The 14,530-nt window shown below is 29.9% G+C and overlaps 4 protein-coding genes across 5 annotated transcripts; 2 read left to right on the forward strand and 2 right to left on the reverse strand.

Annotated features, from left to right (window-relative positions):
* The first annotated feature begins 6,169 nt into the window (after window positions 1-6,169).
* Window positions 6,170-6,822, forward strand: LOC148166542 (uncharacterized). The gene is made up of 3 exons (XM_088049398.1): window positions 6,170-6,278; window positions 6,325-6,489; window positions 6,535-6,822. Exons 1-3 carry the CDS (start codon window positions 6,210-6,212, stop codon window positions 6,820-6,822), a joined length of 522 nt encoding a protein of 173 aa, XP_087905524.1. The 5' UTR covers window positions 6,170-6,209.
* A 143-nt stretch (window positions 6,823-6,965) lies between these two features.
* LOC148166543 (uncharacterized) lies at window positions 6,966-7,896 on the forward strand. Its single transcript, XM_088049211.1, has 4 exons — window positions 6,966-7,108; window positions 7,153-7,419; window positions 7,467-7,590; window positions 7,638-7,896. Exons 1-4 carry the CDS (start codon window positions 7,040-7,042, stop codon window positions 7,802-7,804), a joined length of 627 nt encoding a protein of 208 aa, XP_087905337.1. The 5' UTR covers window positions 6,966-7,039; the 3' UTR covers window positions 7,805-7,896.
* Window positions 7,897-10,799: 2,903 nt separating this feature from the next.
* LOC148166544 (uncharacterized) lies at window positions 10,800-12,086 on the reverse strand. Of its 2 annotated transcripts, none has more exons than XM_088048831.1 (5): window positions 12,010-12,086; window positions 11,814-11,966; window positions 11,420-11,771; window positions 11,208-11,372; window positions 10,800-11,161 (listed from the first exon to the last, which is right to left on the reverse strand). In XM_088048831.1, exons 1-3 carry the CDS (start codon window positions 12,064-12,066, stop codon window positions 11,526-11,528), a joined length of 456 nt encoding a protein of 151 aa, XP_087904957.1. In that variant the 5' UTR covers window positions 12,067-12,086; the 3' UTR covers window positions 10,800-11,161; window positions 11,208-11,372; window positions 11,420-11,525. The 2 variants fall into 2 exon arrangements, with proteins under 2 accessions (XP_087904957.1, XP_087904956.1); XM_088048830.1 differs by having other exon boundaries at window positions 11,416-11,771.
* Window positions 12,087-12,118: 32 nt separating this feature from the next.
* LOC148166545 (uncharacterized) lies at window positions 12,119-12,886 on the reverse strand. The gene is made up of 3 exons (XM_088048832.1): window positions 12,718-12,886; window positions 12,529-12,672; window positions 12,119-12,479 (listed from the first exon to the last, which is right to left on the reverse strand). The coding sequence occupies exons 1-3, from the start codon at window positions 12,775-12,777 to the stop codon at window positions 12,249-12,251; spliced, it is 435 nt and encodes a 144-aa protein (XP_087904958.1). The 5' UTR covers window positions 12,778-12,886; the 3' UTR covers window positions 12,119-12,248.
* Between the last annotated feature and the right edge of the window lie 1,644 nt (window positions 12,887-14,530).

Raw genomic sequence — 14,530 nt, forward strand, 5'->3', positions numbered from 1 at the left:
TAAAATTCGACAATGATCTATTTCTTGGCTGTTTTAAATGGCATTTTCCTTCGATTCTATATAAAAGTGACATTCCACTCAGTTAAATTCGTAATTTTAGTAGTTTTAGTGCAACAGCTATGAAATTTGGGGAAATTGTTGTCATTACGTCGTGGATCAAGTCTGCCAAATTTCAAAATTATAAAGCAAAAGACAGCAGTTTTAGAAATTTTTATTTTTAAAACAAACCAAAAATTTTCGATACCCTACACTAAAATTCGTAATTGTGGTAATTTTGGTACTACAACTATCATATTCAGGGAATTTACTATTTCAGAGTCGTGTATTAACTCTACCAAATTTCAAAATTGTGGAGCAAAAGACACAAATTTTGGAAATTTTTATTTTTAAAACGAACCAAAAATTTTTGAGATCCTCCACCAAAATTCGTAATTTTTGTAATTTCATTGCCACAGATATGAAAATTGGGAAATTTACTATTTTAAGGTCATATATTAACTCTACTAAATTGCAACATTCTAGAGCAAAAGACACTAATTTAAAAAAAAATTATTTTTAAAACTAACCAAAAATTCTCGAGATTCTTTCTCTAAAATTCGTAATTCTGGTAATTTTATTGCTATAACTATGAAATTTGGAGAATTTACTATTTTAGAGTCATGTATTAACTCTACCTAATTGCAAAATTGTGAACCAAGAGACACAGATTTTAAAAATTTTTATTTTTGAAACGAACCAAAAATTTTCGAGATCCTCCATCAAAATTCGTAATTTTTGTAATTTTAGTGCCACAGATATGAAATTTAGGGAATTTACTATTTTAGAATTGTGTAATAACTCTACAAAATTGCAACATTCTAGAGCAGAAGACACTATTTTTTGAAATTTTTATTTTTAAAAATAACCAAAAATTCTCGAAATTCTTCAATAAAATTCGTAATTATGGTAATTTTATTGCTATAACTATGAAATTTAAGGAATTTACTATTTTAAAGTCATGTATTAACTCTACCTAATTGCAAAATTGTGAAGCAAGAGACACAGATTTTAAAAATTTTTATTTTTGAGACGAACCAAAATTTTCGAGATCCTCCACCAAAATTCGTAATTTTTGTAATTTTATTGCCACAGATATGAAATTTAGGGAATTTACTATTTTAGAATTGTGTAATAACTCTACAAAATTGCAACATTCTAGAGCACTAATTTTTGAAATTTTAATTTTTAAAAATAACCAAAAATTCTCGAAATTCTTCACTAAAATTCGGAATTCTGGTAATTTTAATGCTACAACTATGAAATTTGGGGAAATTACCATTTTAAAGTCGTGTATTAACTCCACTGATTTGCAAAATTGTGGAACAAAAAACACTAATTTTAGAACTTTTTATTTTTAAAACGAACCAAAAATTCTTGACTTCTTCCACCAAAATTCGTAAATTTAGTAATTTTAGTGCTACAGATATGAAAATTCAGGAATTTACTATTTTGTAGTCGTGTAATAACTTTATAAAATTTCAGAATTGTAGAGCAAAAGACATTTTTTTTAAACATTTTTATTTTTAAAACAGACCAAAAATTCTTGTAATCTCCCAATAAAATTCATAATTTTGGTAATTTTAGTGCTACAGAAATGAAAATTGGGGAATTTAGTACTTCGGAGTCGTATATTAACTCTACCAAATTTCAAAGTTGTACAGCAAAAGACACAGATTTTAGAAATTTTTATTTTTTAAATAGACCAACAATTCTCGAGAACTCCCACTAAAATTCGTAAATTTGGTAATTTTAGTGCTACAGATATGAAAATTGGGGAATTTACTATTCTGTAGTCGTGTATTAACTCTATAAAATTTCAGAATTATAGAGCGAAAGACACAGATTTTAGAAATTTTTATTTTTAAAACAAACCAAAAACTTTCGAGATCCTCCACCAAAATTCGTAATTTTTGTAATTTTAGTGCCACAGATGCGAAATTTAGGGAATTTACTATTTTAGAATTGTGTAATAACTCTACTAAATTGCAACATTCTACAGCAAAAGACACTTATTTTAGAAATTTTTATTTTTAAAAATAACCAAAAATTCTCGAAATTCTTCAATAAAATTCGTAATTATGGTAATTTTATTGCTATAACTATGAAATTTAAGGAATTCACTATTTTAAAGTCATGTATTAACTCTACCTAATTGCAAAATTGTGAAGCAAGAGACACAGAGTTTAAAAAATTTTATTTTTAAAACGAACCAAAAATTTTCGAGATCCTCCAACAAAATTCGTAATTTTTGTAATTTTAGTGCCACAGATATGAAATTTAGGGAATTTACTATTTTAGAATTGTGTAATGACTCTACAAAATTGCAACATTCTAAAGCAAAAGACACTAATTTTTGAAATTTTAATTTTTAAAAATAACCAAAAATTCTCGAAATTCTTCACTAAAATTCGGAATTCTGGTAATTTTAATGCTACAACTATGAAATTTGGGGAAATTACCATTTTAAAGTCGTGTATTAACTCCACTGATTTGCAAAATTGTGGAACAAAAAACACTAATTTTAGAACTTTTTATTTTTAAAACGAACCAAAAATTCTTGACTTCTTCCACCAAAATTCGTAAATTTAGTAATTTTAGTGCTACAGATATGAAAATTCAGGAATTTACTATTTTGTAGTCGTGTAATAACTTTATAAAATTTCAGAATTGTAGAGCAAAAGACATTTTTTTTAAACATTTTTATTTTTAAAACAGACCAAAAATTCTTGTAATCTCCCAATAAAATTCATAATTTTGGTAATTTTAGTGCTACAGAAATGAAAATTGGGGAATTTAGTACTTCGGAGTCGTATATTAACTCTACCAAATTTCAAAGTTGTACAGCAAAAGACACAGATTTTAGAAATTTTTATTTTTTAAATAGACCAACAATTCTCGAGAACTCCCACTAAAATTCGTAAATTTGGTAATTTTAGTGCTACAGATATGAAAATTGGGGAATTTACTATTCTGTAGTCGTGTATTAACTCTATAAAATTTCAGAATTATAGAGCGAAAGACACAGATTTTAGAAATTTTTATTTTTAAAACAAACCAAAAACTTTCGAGATCCTCCACCAAAATTCGTAATTTTTGTAATTTTAGTGCCACAGATGCGAAATTTAGGGAATTTACTATTTTAGAATTGTGTAATAACTCTACTAAATTGCAACATTCTACAGCAAAAGACACTTATTTTAGAAATTTTTATTTTTAAAAATAACCAAAAATTCTCGAAATTCTTCACTAAAATTCGTAATTCTAGTAATTTTAATGCTACAACTATGAAATTTGAGGAAATTACCATTTTAGAGTCGTGTATTAACTCCACTGATTTACAAAATTGTGGGACAAAAAACACTAATTTTAGAACTTTTTATTTTTAAAAGGAACCAAAAATTCTTGACTTCTTCCACCAAAATTCGTAAATTTGGTAATTTTAGTGCTACAGATATGAAAATTCAGGAATTTACTATTTTGTAGTCGTGTATTAACTCTATTAAATTTCAGAATTGTAGAGCAAAAGACACAGATTTTAAACATTTTTATTTTTAAAACAGACCAAAAATTCTCGTGATCTCCCAATAAAATTCATAATTTTGGTAATTTTAGTGCTACAGAAATGAAAGTTGGGGAATTTAGTACTTCGGAGTCGTATATTAACTCTACCAAATTTCAAAGTTGTACAGCAAAAGACACAGATTTTAGAAATTTTTATTTTTAAAATAGACCAACAATTCTCGAGAACTCCCACTAAAATTCGTAAATTTGGTAATTTTAGTGCTACAGATATGAAAATTGGGGAATTTACTATTCTGTAGTCGTGTATTAACTCTATAAAATTTCAGAATTATAGAGCGAAAAACACAGATTTTAGAAATTTTTATTTTTAAAACAAACCAAAAACTTTCGAGATCCTCCACCAAAATTCGTAATTTTTGTAATTTTAGTGCCACAGATACAAAATTTAGGGAATTTACTATTTTAGAATTGTGTAATAACTCTACAAAATTGCAACATTCTAGAGCAGAAGACAATAATTTTTGAAATTTTTATTTTTAAAAATAATCAAAAATTCTCGAAATTCTTCACTAAAATTCGGAATTCTGGTAATTTTAATGCTACAACTATGAAATTTGAGGAAATTACCATTTTAGAGTCGTGTATTAACTCCACTGATTTGCAAAATTGTGGAACCAAAAACACTAATTTTAGAACTTTTTATTTTTAAAACGAACCAAAAATTCTTGACTTCTTCCACCAAAATTCGTAAATTTGGTAATTTTAGTGCTACAGATATGAAAATTCAGGAATTTACTATTTTGTAGTCGTGTATTAACTCTATTAAATTTCAGAATTGTAGAGCAAAAGACATTTTTTTTAAACATTTTTATTTTTAAAACAGACCAAAAATTCTTGTAATCTCCCAATAAAATTCATAATTTTGGTAATTTTAGTGCTACAGAAATGAAAGTTGGGGAATTTAGTACTTCGGAGTCGTATATTAACTCTACCAAATTTCAAAGTTGTACAGCAAAAGACACAGATTTTAGAAATTTTTATTTTTTAAATAGACCAACAATTCTCGAGAACTCCCACTAAAATTCGTAAATTTGGTAATTTTAGTGCTACAGATATGAAAATTGGGGAATTTACTATTCTGTAGTCGTGTATTATTTTTATAAAATTTCAGAATTATAAAGCGAAAGACACAGATTTTAGAAATTTTTATTTTTAAAACAAACCAAAAACTTTCGAGATCCTCCACCAAAATTCGTAATTTTTGTAATTTTAGTGCCACAGATACGAAATTTAGGGAATTTACTATTTTAGAATTGTGTAATAACTCTACAAAATTGCAACATTCTAGAGCAAAAAACACTAATTTTTGAAATTTTTATTTTTAAAATAACCAAAAATTCTCGAAATTCTTCACTAAAATTCGTAATTCTAGTAATTTTAATGCTACAACTATGAAATTTGAGGAAATTACCATTTTAGAGTCGTGTATTAACTCCACTGATTTACAAAATTGTGGGACAAAAAACACTAATTTTAGAACTTTTTATTTTTAAAAGGAACCAAAAATTCTTGACTTCTTCCACCAAAATTCGTAAATTTAGTAATTTTAGTGCTACAGATATGAAAATTCAGGAATTTACTATTTTGTAGTCGTGTATTAACTCTATTAAATTTCAGAATTGTAGAACAAAAGACACATATTTTAAACATTTTTATTTTTAAAACAGACCAAAAATTCTCGTGATCTCCCAATAAAATTCATAATTTTGGTAATTTTAGTGCTACAGAAATGAAAGTTGGGGAATTTAGTACTTCGGAGTCGTATATTAACTCTACCAAATTTCAAAGTTGTACAGCAAAAGACACAGATTTTAGAAATTTTTATTTTTTAAATCGACCAACAATTCTCGAGAACTCCCACTAAAATTCGTAAATTTGGTAATTTTAGTGCTACAGATATGAAAATTGGGGAATTTACTATTCTGTAGTCGTGTATTAACTCTATAAAATTTCAGAATTATAGAGCGAAAGACACAAATTTTAGAAATTTTTATTTTTAAAATAAACCAAAAACTTTCGAGATCCTCCACCAAAATTCGTAATTTTTGTAATTTTAGTGCCACAGATACGAAATTTAGGGAATTTACTATTTTAGAATTGTGTAATAACTCTACAAAATTGCAACATTCTAGAGCAAAAAACACTAATTTTAGAATTTTTTTATTTTTAAAAGGAACCAAAAATTCTTAACTTTCTCCACCAAAATTCGTAAATTTGGTAATTTTAGTGCTACAGATATGAAAATTCAGGAATTTACTATTTTGTAGTCGTGTATTAACTCTAAAAAAATTTAGAATTGTTGAACAAAAGACACAGATTTTAAACATTTTTATTTTTAAAACAGACCAAAAATTCTCGTGATCTCCCAATAAAATTCATAATTTTGGTAATTTTACTGCTATAGAAATGAAAGTTGGGAATTTAGTACTTCGGAGTCGTATATTAACTCTACCAAATTTCAATACGTTTTAAAAGAATTCAACAGAACGGATGAAGGCGAATAGCGCGAAAACGCAAAACAGACAGAATCGTCAGACTGTCCGCTGCCTTATTCCCGCTAACACAAAATATGGAAGCTTAAAACTACAATGGTAACAGTGGGTTTGAGCTCATCTCGCTTAAAACTGTGTGCTTTCATCATGGCTTTCCTAACCCCCGTAAGTACGTCATTAACCAAATAAAAATCCAACATTTCTGTTCCAGATGGCCGGAGCGTTAATGCTCATGGTTTCTCTAATCAAATCAATTCTGTATCTTAGCCCCAAAACTGACTTCGTAATTATAAATTTCAATTCTTTAATCCTTTGCAGCATTGTCGGTGTTTTTCTTATTATTGGAGGCTTTCTCTTACTAATTGGATTAATACAGGTAGACTTTAACTTCTATTAGTTTCCAACTAAATTTTTCTTGCAGGAAAATGCGAGGTGGATTTTCGTATACTTAATTCTGAGTACTCCAAGTTTGGTTTATTTACTAGCTGAAGCTCTCTTTGTCGCGTTTTTAGGGTGGCATTTTAAAATTATTATGATCCTGTTTACGATACTCATGTTGTGCGTTCAAATATGTGTCCTTGGATTTTTTATTTGTCTGATCAGAAGAAAAAGAACTGAGAGTATGGAAAACTTGATTGTCTTTTACGAGGATGGGTATTTCAGCAGCGCCGTTTCGAGAGAAAACTCCTTCGACAGTTTCAGTCTTTAAAACTATTTTTGCAATATTTTAATAAATTTTATTAATTAATTAAGTGTTTTGATCCTTCTAAATGTGCCATTTCTACGTAAAATGTTTCCATTTCCGTCCCCGAAAAATCAATAAAGAGACCCCGGCCAAGTCTTCCACAGCGCCAAGAAGTCTGGCGTCTTCTCCCATTCAATAATCTCCTCAGTTTGGTTGTCACACTTGTTTTAACATCACCAGAATGACACGACATTTCTGTTTCTGTTTTAGTTTGAAAATTGGGGCCATCATCATGTCCTTTCTTAATTTAGTAAGTAGCAATTCCTTAATATAATCGCTAAAGAGTTATTTTAGTTGGAGGGTGGGCTGGAGGTCATCGTCTCCATAATAGAACTATCGGATTTAGAGAGTAAAGACAAGTTTAAAAATCTAACAAGACACGTCCACATTGTAGAAAAAGTTTGCAACGCGACGAACTTCTGCAACGAGACCACTTTGAGGAATCACTTTCCAACAGAAGAGCCGGGAGTTGAAGGACACATCACTCTATTCACTGTGTGTTTGGTTTTAGGGATGCTCACGTTGTTTAACGGGGTGTTATTGTTAACCGGATTGTTACAAGTGAGGGGTTAAAACCGCCACTTTGTCTTAATCCCATTTTTTTCCAGGCCAAAGAAAAGTACATCCTCTGGTACGTTCTCTTAGGCTCCATCACCCTCTTCATCGTTACGATCTACACGGGAATTTACATGTTCCATAACCAAGTCCTCATCATCATCTTCGCTATCTCACGTAATATTCACACTAATTCGTTTTTTTTTTCACACGTTTTCTTTCAGTGTTTATGTGTTACGGGCAGCTCGGCATGTACTACTTTTACGAAGAGATCGCTGAGTATAACACAGTCAAGTCCGGCGTCATTGAGATTTCTTATAATGCAGATCCTAACAGTTATGTTAATTCAGGAGTGCCACCGAACGAGCCGACTGATAACACCGCTGTTTAAACGCTTATTTTTGTGCTGTTGCGACAATAAGAAGTTATGCAATTTATGTTAGCTTGACTGGTTGTGTCGTTTTGAAGTTCAATAAAATTTGACCTGGCGCATCCACCATTTTACTGTATACTTAAGTCTTTTCTCCAACCGCAAAAGCATTTTTACAATGGGCGGATTTCTTCATAAATTAGCCGGAAAAATCTCCTTCTTTTTCTGGACTTGGGACCGGCAGCAGCGTCCTTAGTGGTTAAGGAGCTAAAAAAGTACATGGTTTGGCGAAAACCGCATCTTTCTGTCTGTCATAGCCCATTGAAAATTCCGGAATAAATGTCCACCGAACCATTTTAGTAATTTTAGTGCTACAGATATGAAATTTAGGGAATTTACTATTTTAGAGTTGTGTAATAACTCCACTAAATTGCAAAATTCTAGAGCAAAAGACACTTATTTTAGAAATTTTTATTGTTAAAGCGAACCAAGAATTCTCAACATCCTTCACTAAAATTCGTTATTCTAGTAATTTTAGTGCTACAACTATGAAATTTGGGGAATTTACTATTTTAGAGTCGTGTAATAACTCTACCAATTAGCAACATTCTAAAGCAAAAGACACAAATTTTTGAAATTTTTATCTTTAAAAATAACCAAAAATTCTCGAAATTCTTCACTAAAATTCGTAATTCTGGTAATTTTAATGCTACAACTATGAAATTCGGGGAAATTACCATTTTAGAGTCGTGTATTAACTCCACTGATTTGCAACATTGTGGAACAAAAAACACTAATTTTAGAATTTTTTATTTTCAAAACGAACCAAAAATTCTCGAGATCCTCCAACAAAATTCTTAATTTTTGTAATTTTAGTGCCACAGATATGAAATTTGTGAAATTTACTATTTTAAAGTCATATATTAACTCTACCAAATTGCAACATTCTCGAGCAAAAGGCACTAAAATTTAATTTTGAAAACTGACCAAAAATTCTCGAGATTCTTTCTCTAAAATTTGTAATTCTGGTAATTTTATTGCTATAACTATGAAATTTGGAGAATTTACTATTTTAAAGTCATGTATTAACTCTACCAAATTGCAAAATTGTGAAGCTAAAGACACAGATTTTAGAAATTTTTATTTTTAAAACGAACCAAAAATGTTCGAGATCCTCCACCAAAATTCGTAATTTTTGTAATTTTAGTGCCACAGATATGAAATTTACGGAATTTACTATTTTAGAGTTGTGTAATAACTCTACAAAATTGCAACATTCTAGAGCAAAAGACACTTATTTTAGAAATTTTTTTTTTAAAAATAACCAAAAATTCTCGAAATTCTTCACTAAAATTCGTAGCTCTAGTAATTTTACTGCTACAACTATGAAATTTGGAGAAATTTCCATTTTAGAGTCGTGTATTAACTCCACTAATTTGCAAAATTGGGGAACAAAAAACACTAATTTTAGATTTTTTTATTTTTAAAACGAACCAAAAATTCTCGAGATCTTCCAACAAAATTCGTAATTTTTGTAATTGTAGTGCCACATATATGAAAGTTGAGAAATTTACTATTTTAAGATCATATATTAACTCTACCAAATTGCAACATTCTAGAGCAAAAGACACTAATTTTTGAAATTTTTATTTTTAAAAATAACCAAAAATTCTCAAAATTCTCCACTAAAATTTGTAATTTTGGTAATTTTAGTGCCACAGATATGAAATTTGGGAAATTTACTATCTTAAGATCATATATTAACTCTACCAAATTGCAACATTCTAGAGCAAAAAACACTAATTTTTAAAAATTTTATTTATAAAACTAACCAAAAATTCTCGAGATTCTTCCTCTAAAATTCGTAATTCTGGTAATTTCATTGCTATAACTATGAAATTTTGAGAATTTACTATTTTAGAATCATGTATTAACTCTACCTAATTGCAAAATTGTTAAGCAAGAAACACAGATTTTAGAAATTTTTATTTTTAAAACGAACCAAAAATTTTCGAGATTCTCCACCAAAATTCGTAATTTTTGTAATTTTAGTGCCACAGATACGAAATTTGAGGAATTTACTATTTTAGAGTTGTGTAATAACTCTACAAAATTGCAACATTCTAGAGCAAAAGACACTAGTTTTAAAAAAAATTATTTTTAAAACTAACCAAAAATTCTTGAGATTCTTCACTAAAATTCGTAATTTTGGCAATTTTATTGCTATAATTATGAAATTTGGAGAATTTACTATTTTAGAGTCATGTATTAACTCTACCTAATTGCAAAATTGTAAAGCAAGAGACACAGATTTTAGAAATTTTAATTTTTAAAATGAACCAAAAATTTTCGAGATTCTCCACCAAAATTCGTAATTTTTGTAATTTTAGTGCCACAGATATGAAATTTAAGGAATTTACTATTTTAGAGTTGTGTAATAACTACAAAATTGCAACATTCTAAAGCAAAAGACACTAATTTTTGAAATTTTTATTTTTAAAAATAACTAAAAATTCTCGAAATTCTTCACTAAAATTCGTAACTCTAGTAATTTTACTGCTACAACTATGAAATTTGGGGAAATTTCCATTTTAGAGTCGTGTATTAACTTCACCGATTTGCAAAATTGGGGAACAAAAAACACTAATTTTAGATTTTTTTATTTTTAAAACGAACCAAAAATTCTCGAGATCTTCCAACAAAATTCGTAATTTTGGTAATTTTGGTGCCACAGATATGAAATTTAGGGAATTTACTATCTTAAAGTTCTATATTAACTCTACCAAATTGCAACATTTTAGAGCAAACGACACCAATTTTAGAAATTTTTATTTTTGAAACTGACCAAAAATTCTCGATTTCGATATTAAAAATCGTAATTCTAGTAATTTTAGTGCTACAGCTTTGAAATTTGGAGAACTTACTATTTTAGACTTGTGTATCAACTCTACCGAATTGCAAGATTGTTGAGTAAAAAACACAAATTTTAGAATTTTTTTATTTTTATTAGCCCCGGCGCATCCACCATTTTGTCGACATATTTAAAAAATGACGCTGAATGATTTTCTTATTATTGTTTATATTAAAAATGTATTTATTAATAACGCGTAATTTATTTATTTACATTTACCGCCAACTATCGTACAATTCATATTCGTTATTATCCCGACGACTCTTCTTCATATCTTGGTAAAACACATAAACCACATACTCAAAAATACACGCAAAACCAAGCAATGGTAGAATAAAAAACAAAGCGCCATTCACCAGCTCCATGTCAAATCGGATATGCAAAAACGGCAATCCGAATAAAACAAAAATCACTATTGCAATCACGGAATTCAAACAAAAGTGCTCTAAAATCCTCTTGGGCTGTCGCTAAAAAACATCACTTTATCCCAGTTTTTTTATTTCTTAAAGTTACCCAAACTGCGCCAATAAACAGGAGAATTCCACTGGCAATTCCCATCAGAGTTATTACAAGGAAAACGTAAAAAAGAAACTGTGCAATCGACTTAAACGGCGTGTCATTGTCAGTGGAGAAAACGTGGAAACAAATCAAACCAACAAGGAAAATCAACCCCCCAATCTAAAAAGAAAGTTAAGTGAAGAACAACATTTTGACACCTTACCAACTGTGCGAAAATAACAAAACCAATGCAAAAACGAACGCTGCTGTTTTTACACGTCATTGTGGTCAACTGAAGCGATGATAACACTGAGATAAAGAGTTTATTTCGTTCTATAAATACAACAAATTTGTGTCTCTGAACTGTGCACCCAAATATTTTAGGTTATTGGCCCTGTATAACTTCCAAACGCAGAACTCCAAAACCGCCACAATTAAAGCAGTTAATGAAATAAAAAGCGCCTCTAAAGACCAAATGAGCTGAAAATCGTCAATAAGCAGAGCGGCGAAAAACGCCAGAAGAACTGAAGCAGTGACAAGATTGATGTTGAAATGAACCAGAATGTGTTGCTTCTGGTGCTAAAACAAACTTTTCGGTGGAGTTTAAAGTGGTGTTCTTACCCAAACAATGCCCACGAATAAGAAAATGCCGCTGATGACGCCTGCGAGGCTCAAGAGCAAACAAGAGGAGAAGAAAATCGAGTCGATGGTATTAAAAAAGGGTTTTAAATGGATCAAATCTAATATAAATCTAATGGCGAGTGGGCCAGTTATCTGAAAATTGGTGTGAAAAGGGGCTTTAGAATGGAGGAGTTACCAGTTGAGCGAAGACTAGAAGAGACGCGCAGAAAGTGAAACAAATTTTTGCAGACATTTTGGTGGTTTTGCGTAAGAATGATAAGAGTAATTAAAAGATAAACTAATCGTGCAGTTAAATAAATATTGGTTTTAATTAATACAGACTGGAGCAGTGCTGCCAACAGGTTTCAAATTCCTAAAGCTTCATTCTATGCACACTGAATTAAATATCAAAATTACAAAAATTCTTCGTGACGGTTATTTGGCCGCCACTTCGATCTGCTCGTCCCTTAAGCTGCGTTCACACATCCCCCGACTAAACATATAAACGACCACCTCCGAGCACCACGCCCCCACTAGAAGCACCCCCAACCCCACATAACTCAAAATTTCCATTTTTCCAGACATTTCTCTCAAAACGACGAAAGTGCCAACCAACCAATTAATACAATTGAGGACTAAATACAACAGCACGTACTCTCGATTGACCTAAAAATCAAAGATTTGATTTGATTTGAAACGATTGGAAATTTCTTACCATGACAATTCCGATGATCAACAGAACTCCATTGTGGATAAGTAAAATGCTCATCAAGAACATGATAACAAGAAGTCCAATTCGGCCATTTTTGTTAATGGCTACTTTATAAATGGCGCCTCCCAAGGTTAGACCCCCCACCAACTAAAACTACAGTTATGTCGGAAAATAAATGCATTTTGTACTTACAAGGTTGAAAGCAGCGGCTATGAAAGCTCCGGCTTTTAAGTCGTAACAATTTCGAGGCATTTCGCTGATTTTTAATAGAATGCGAAGGATGAAGTCTAAGGAGGTGAAGTGGGTTATTTTTAAAATGATGTTGGTGTCACATATGTGGGTAATCAAGTTTGAAAAGTTGCCAAGAGAAAAAAGTTTGTTTGCTTGTTAGAAAAAAATAAACAGAAGTTTGCGAGGTTTTCTTAATGTGGCAGGTAATGACTTAAGTTAAGTCAGTTTTGTTGCTTAATTTTAGGTGGGAAAGTTGGACTTTTAAACTAACAATGCAGTTAGTGCAGGTTGCAACTGTTTACTTTGACAGTTATTTCTTTATTTGAGGTTGGCTTTATTGTCCCCAGAATTTGACGTTTGTCATTTTTTGTACCCTAAAACCTACTTCACACTATTGCAACATTTGCAAAAAGAACGAATTACACGATAAAAATTTAATTTTAATTTTCGCCCTGATCCTGGATTTATTTGTTTTTTATTTCCTTTTTGTGGGATTATAATTTTGTAATTTGATGGGTTTAATACAGAAATTGAAACTAATGAATTTTGAAAATTTTGACTTTATAACACAAAAAGAATCCAATTTACAGAATAAATAGAAAGTTCTCTTAAAAAATTGGTAGTTCCTCCACGATTCTGGAATATTTTTTTTATTACCTCCCTGTGCAATTACAATTTTGTACCTTAGTGTATTTAATAACCGAATAGAAATTCGTAATTCCTAAAAATTCTCAGTTTTTAACCCGAAAAGCATCCAATTTATGGAAGCAAATAGAAAGTTCTGTTAAAACACTGATTTATTCCTCTACAATTCAGGAATATATTTTTTTAATACGTCCCTGTGCTATTACAATTTTGTAATTTAGTGTTTTCAATACGGAAATAAAAAGTAATAATTTCTAAAAATTTCCAGTCTTTAACCCAAAAAGCGGCCAATTTACAGGAGCAAATAAAAAGTTCTGTTAAAAAATTGATAGTTCCTCCAGGATTCTGAAATAATTTTTTTTTAATACCTCTCTGTGCCATTACAATTTTATAACTTAGTGTTTCCAATACGGAAATAAAAAGTAAAAATTTCCAAAAATTTCCAGACTTTAACCCAAAAAGCGGCCAATTTACAGAAGCAAATAGAAAATTCTCTTAAAAAATTGATAGTTCCTCCACGATCCTGGAATATATTTTTTTTAATACTTCCCTGTGCCATTGCAATTTTGTAACTTAATGTTTCAAATACGAAAATAAAAAGTAGTATTTTCCGAAAATTTCCAGTCTTTAACCCAAAAAGCGGCCAGTTTACAGGAGCAAATAGAAAGTTCTGTTAAAAAATTATAGTTACTCCCACGATCCTGGAATATATTTTTTTTTAATACCTCTCTGTGTCATTGTAATTTTGCAACTTTGTGTTTCCAATACGGAAATAATAAGTAGTAATTTCCAAAAAATTCCAGTCTTTAACCCAAAAAGTGGCCAATTTACAGAAGCAAATAAAAAATTCTCTTAAAAAATTGATAGTTCCTCCACGATCCTGGAATATATTTTTTTTAATACCTCTCTGTGTCATTGTAATTTTGCAACTTTGTGTTTCCAATACGGAAATAATAAGTAGTAATTTCCAAAAAATTCCAGTCTTTAACCCAAAAAGTGGCCAATTTACAGAAGCAAATAAAAAATTCTCTTAAAAAATTGATAGTTCCTCCACAATCCTGGAATATATTTTTTTTAATACCTCTCTGTGTCATTGTAATTTTGCAACTTTGTGTTTCTAATACGGAAA

This window comes from Gnatocerus cornutus, unplaced genomic scaffold (assembly GCF_029298725.1).
Source record: "Gnatocerus cornutus isolate USDA-ARS CGAHR unplaced genomic scaffold, icGnaCorn1.1 ctg00000023.1, whole genome shotgun sequence".
NCBI lineage: Eukaryota > Metazoa > Arthropoda > Insecta > Coleoptera > Tenebrionidae > Gnatocerus > Gnatocerus cornutus.